General features: G+C 49.2%; 1 protein-coding gene across 1 annotated transcript in view; it reads left to right on the top strand.

Moving 5' to 3' along the window:
• LOC116379036 (sodium channel protein type 2 subunit alpha-like) overlaps window positions 1-3627 on the top strand; it is a 5161-nt gene extending 1534 nt beyond the window's left edge. The window contains exons 5-12 of the mRNA XM_031840954.1: window positions 833-1036; window positions 1108-1171; window positions 1403-1632; window positions 1840-1911; window positions 1987-2073; window positions 2177-2533; window positions 3104-3266; window positions 3350-3627. Of these exons, the coding sequence (XP_031696814.1) occupies window positions 833-1036; window positions 1108-1171; window positions 1403-1632; window positions 1840-1911; window positions 1987-2073; window positions 2177-2533; window positions 3104-3266; window positions 3350-3546 (1374 nt within the window). The 3' untranslated portion in view covers window positions 3547-3627. The remainder of the gene's footprint in view (window positions 1-832; window positions 1037-1107; window positions 1172-1402; window positions 1633-1839; window positions 1912-1986; window positions 2074-2176; window positions 2534-3103; window positions 3267-3349) is intronic.
• Window positions 3628-3634: the final 7 nt, after the last annotated feature.

Raw genomic sequence — 3634 nt, 5'->3', positions numbered from 1 at the left:
CTCTCACCTGTCTCTGTCTCTCACCTGTCTCTCTCTCACCTGTCTCTCTCTCACCTGTCTCTCTCTCACCTGTCTCTCTCTCACCTGTCTCTGTCTCACCTGTCTCTGTCTCTCATCAGTCTGTCTCTCACCTGTCTCTGTCTCTCACCTGTCTGTCTCTCACCTGTCTCTCTCTCACCTGTCTCTGTCTCTCACCTGTCTCTCTCTCTCACCTGTCTCTCTCTCACCTGTCTCTCTCGCACCTGTCTCTCTCTCACCTGTCTCTGTCTCACCTGTCTCTGTCTCTCATCAGTCTGTTTCTCACCTGTCTCTCTCTCACCTGTCTCTCTCTCACCTGTCTCTGTCTCTCACCTGTCTCTGTCTCTCACCTGTCTCTCTCTCACCTGTCTCTCTCTCACCTGTCTCTGTCTCTCACCTGTCTCCGTCTCTCACCTGTCTCTGTCTCTCACCTGTCTCTGTCTCTCACCTGTCTGTCTGTCACCTGTCTGTCTGTCACCTGTCTGTCTCTCACCTGTCTCTGTCTCTCACCTGTCTCTGTCTCTCACCTGTCTCTCTCTCTCACCTGTCTCTGTCTCTTACCTGTCTCTGTCTCTCACCTGTCTCTCTCTCTCACCTGTCTCTGTCTCTCACCTGTCTGTCTGTCACCTGTCTGTCTGTCACCTGTCTGTCTCTCACCTGTCTGTCTCTCACCTGTCTGTCTCTCACCTGTCTCTGTCTGTCACCTGTCTGTCTCTCACCTGTCTCTGTCTGTCACCTGTCTGTCTCTCACCTGTCTCTGTCTGTCACCTGTCTCTGTCTCTCACCTGTCTGTCTCTCACCTGTCTGTCTGCAGACGTTACAAGCAGTGGGTAAAGCCCACCTGACCTTCTTCGTGCTCGTCTTCTTCCCCGGCTGCTTCTTCGTCCTCAGCCTCGCTGTGGCGGTCGTTGCCATGGCGACCAGTGAGCGGGAGGAAGCCGGCGTCGCCGAGCTCAAACGGAGAGAAGAAGAGTTCCGTCACATCCTGGAAGCGATAAAGAGGAGAGAAGAAGAGGAGGTGAGATCTGTTCAGTTCTCACACCTTGTTCATGTAAATACAGCTTTTATTAAAACGTGTTGTTGTTACAGCAAGAAGCCTGCAGGGCGGCGCTCTCACCGGAGTCTGGTGGTGGAAACAAAGGGAGCATGGAAGGTTCTCTCTCTCTCTCTGTCTCTCTCTCTCTCTCATTTGGATAAATAGCATTTATTCACTTCCGGTTCCCTCGTCTATAAGTCTGACATGAGTCAGCATTAACACAAACACAAATCTTAACACTTAGTTCTACGTCAGGAGATATGACTTCACAGATATCATTGGCTTTAAGGGAACCAGAGTAACGCTGACTTCCTGTTGGCCTCAGAGATCCACTGTGTTGTGTTTCAGAGGACCAGAGGTCGTGTTCTTCCTGCTGGTTTGTCTTCGCCAACTTCCTCCTGAAATGGAACTGTTGTGGCTGCTGGCGGCGGCTCAAACAGCGGCTCTACATCTTCATCACAAGCCCGTTCTTCGACCTCGGGGTCGTCATCTGCCTCATCGTCAACATCGTCTTCATGTGTTTGGAGCATTATCCAATGACGGAGCGCTTCGACAGGACGCTGACTGAAGCACAGCTGGTCAGTTAAAGTGGAAATGAAACAAGTTACAAGTTACACTGATTCTCTTATCAGCATTTATAAAACATGACATGTATGTATATACGTATATATGTCAGTGTTTCCCCTACCATTATATTAGGGGCTGACTTTACACCATGATGAAGACTGATAGAGCCAAACACGTTGACCTCTCACCCCTGACCTCTGACCCCTGACCTCTCGCAGGTCTTCACAATGATCTTCATAGCTGAGATGTTCCTCAGAGTCGTGGCCATGGACCCGTACGGATACTTCCAGGTCAGACTTCCTGTTTATCGCCAGCTCAGTGTTGATGACTGACAGATGGTAACGTGTCTGTTGCCATCGTTACAGGTGAGCTGGAACGTCTTTGACAGCATCATCGTCTTCATCAGCCTGCTGGAGCTGTCTGTCTATGACAGTCTTCGCTGGTTATTAGTGGTCAGTGTGACATCATCATCATCACCACATCAAAATGAACAAATACTTTTATTAAGTGCTTTAAATGTCACAATATAAATAATATGACTGTTCTGCTGCACAGATGAGAGTGTTCAGGCTGGCCAGGTGGTGGCCGTCCTTCCACATGTTGATAAAGATCATCGGGACCTCGTTGAGGGCTCTGAGGAACCCGACCCTCCTTCTGCTCATCATGGTCTTCATCTTCAGCGTGGTCGGCATGCAGCTGTTCCAGCAGGACTACAAAGACCACGTCTGTCGCATCTCAGCAGACTGCCTTCTTCCTCGTTGGCAGTTTACGGACTTCTTCCACTCGTTCCTCGTCGTCACCAGGGTCCTGTTTGGAGAGTGGATTGAGATCACCTGGGACTGCATGGAGGTCTCGGATAAGACCACGTGTCTGATCTTCTTCTCGATGTTCCTCGTCATCGGAAACCTGCTGGTGAGTCTCGGCAGGTTGGCCTATTTGGACCTGAGCCTGGATCCTGTATCTCACTAATCCTCCGGTCCAGCAGGTCAGCTGTAGCTCGAACAGATCCATGTCTGAGGTCAAAGGTTCCGGGTTTTGGTCTTTCTAGAAGATCGGCCCAAATATCATGAAAGATCTCAGTTCACTGTAGGTTTAGGCTGAGTACACAGTGTTACAGGTACAGGTCCTGAATCTCATTCCTGGCCTTATTGCAGGTCCTGTATTTGTGCCTGAATGCGTCTCCACCCTTTGTTCTTGAGTCTCTTTATTTTGTTCCTAACTTTGTTCCCAGACTTGTTTCAGGTGTTGAATCAGTTCCTGGCCTTGTTTTAGGTCCAGAATCCAGATCCCCAGTCTGTTGCTAACCTCGATGCAGGATCTGAATCTGTTCCTGGCGTTGCCTTAGGTCCTGAATCTATGTCTTACTTTGTTCTTGGTCTTGTTGCAGGTCCTGATTTTGTTTGTTCGCCTTGTTGTAGGTCCTTAAACTGTTCCGGGACTTTGGAGTTTCAGGTCCTGATTCTGTTCCTGGTCTGGTTTCAGGTCCTGAATCTGTTCCTGACCTTGCTGCTGAGCTCGTTCAGCACTGTTTGTCTGCTGGATCCAGAAGAAGAACAACGCATCCTGCAGATCACTATCAGGCGGATCAAGAGGGCTTTGGGGACTTTACTGGGAAAGAACACACATGTGAACCCAGACCACCCAGGTAGGACCAGAACTGGACCTGGAGCAAACTATTTATAAATGGACTTTTCTGTTCTTGATAATATTGATTTGCTTTTGTTTTAGAGGTAGACAAGAAGGAAGTCACCAGGAAGAAGTATCTGGACTTTACCTCTGTGGCCTCAAAGCCGCCGGTGTCAGAGGTCAAGGACCTCAACGGTGACCATGGATCCCAGAGGGTCCCCACCGCTGGGTCCAAGAAAGCCTCTGAAGAGGAAGAAGAGAAAAAAGTAAACTGTTTTCAACGATATTTAACTTCATAATATAGACAGTTCACATGCTAACCCAGCAGGTCTTAATCCCTGTAGTGATGCTGACCCAGCAGGTCTTAGTCCCAGTAGTGATGCTAAC

The sequence above is a fragment of the Anarrhichthys ocellatus genome, unplaced genomic scaffold (assembly GCF_004355925.1).
Source record: "Anarrhichthys ocellatus isolate YVR2014 unplaced genomic scaffold, GSC_Weel_1.0 scaffold3610, whole genome shotgun sequence".
Lineage (NCBI taxonomy): Eukaryota > Metazoa > Chordata > Actinopteri > Perciformes > Anarhichadidae > Anarrhichthys > Anarrhichthys ocellatus.
The sequence above is the reverse complement of the archived record's forward strand: the minus strand, read 5'-3'. Positions and strand labels throughout refer to the sequence as shown.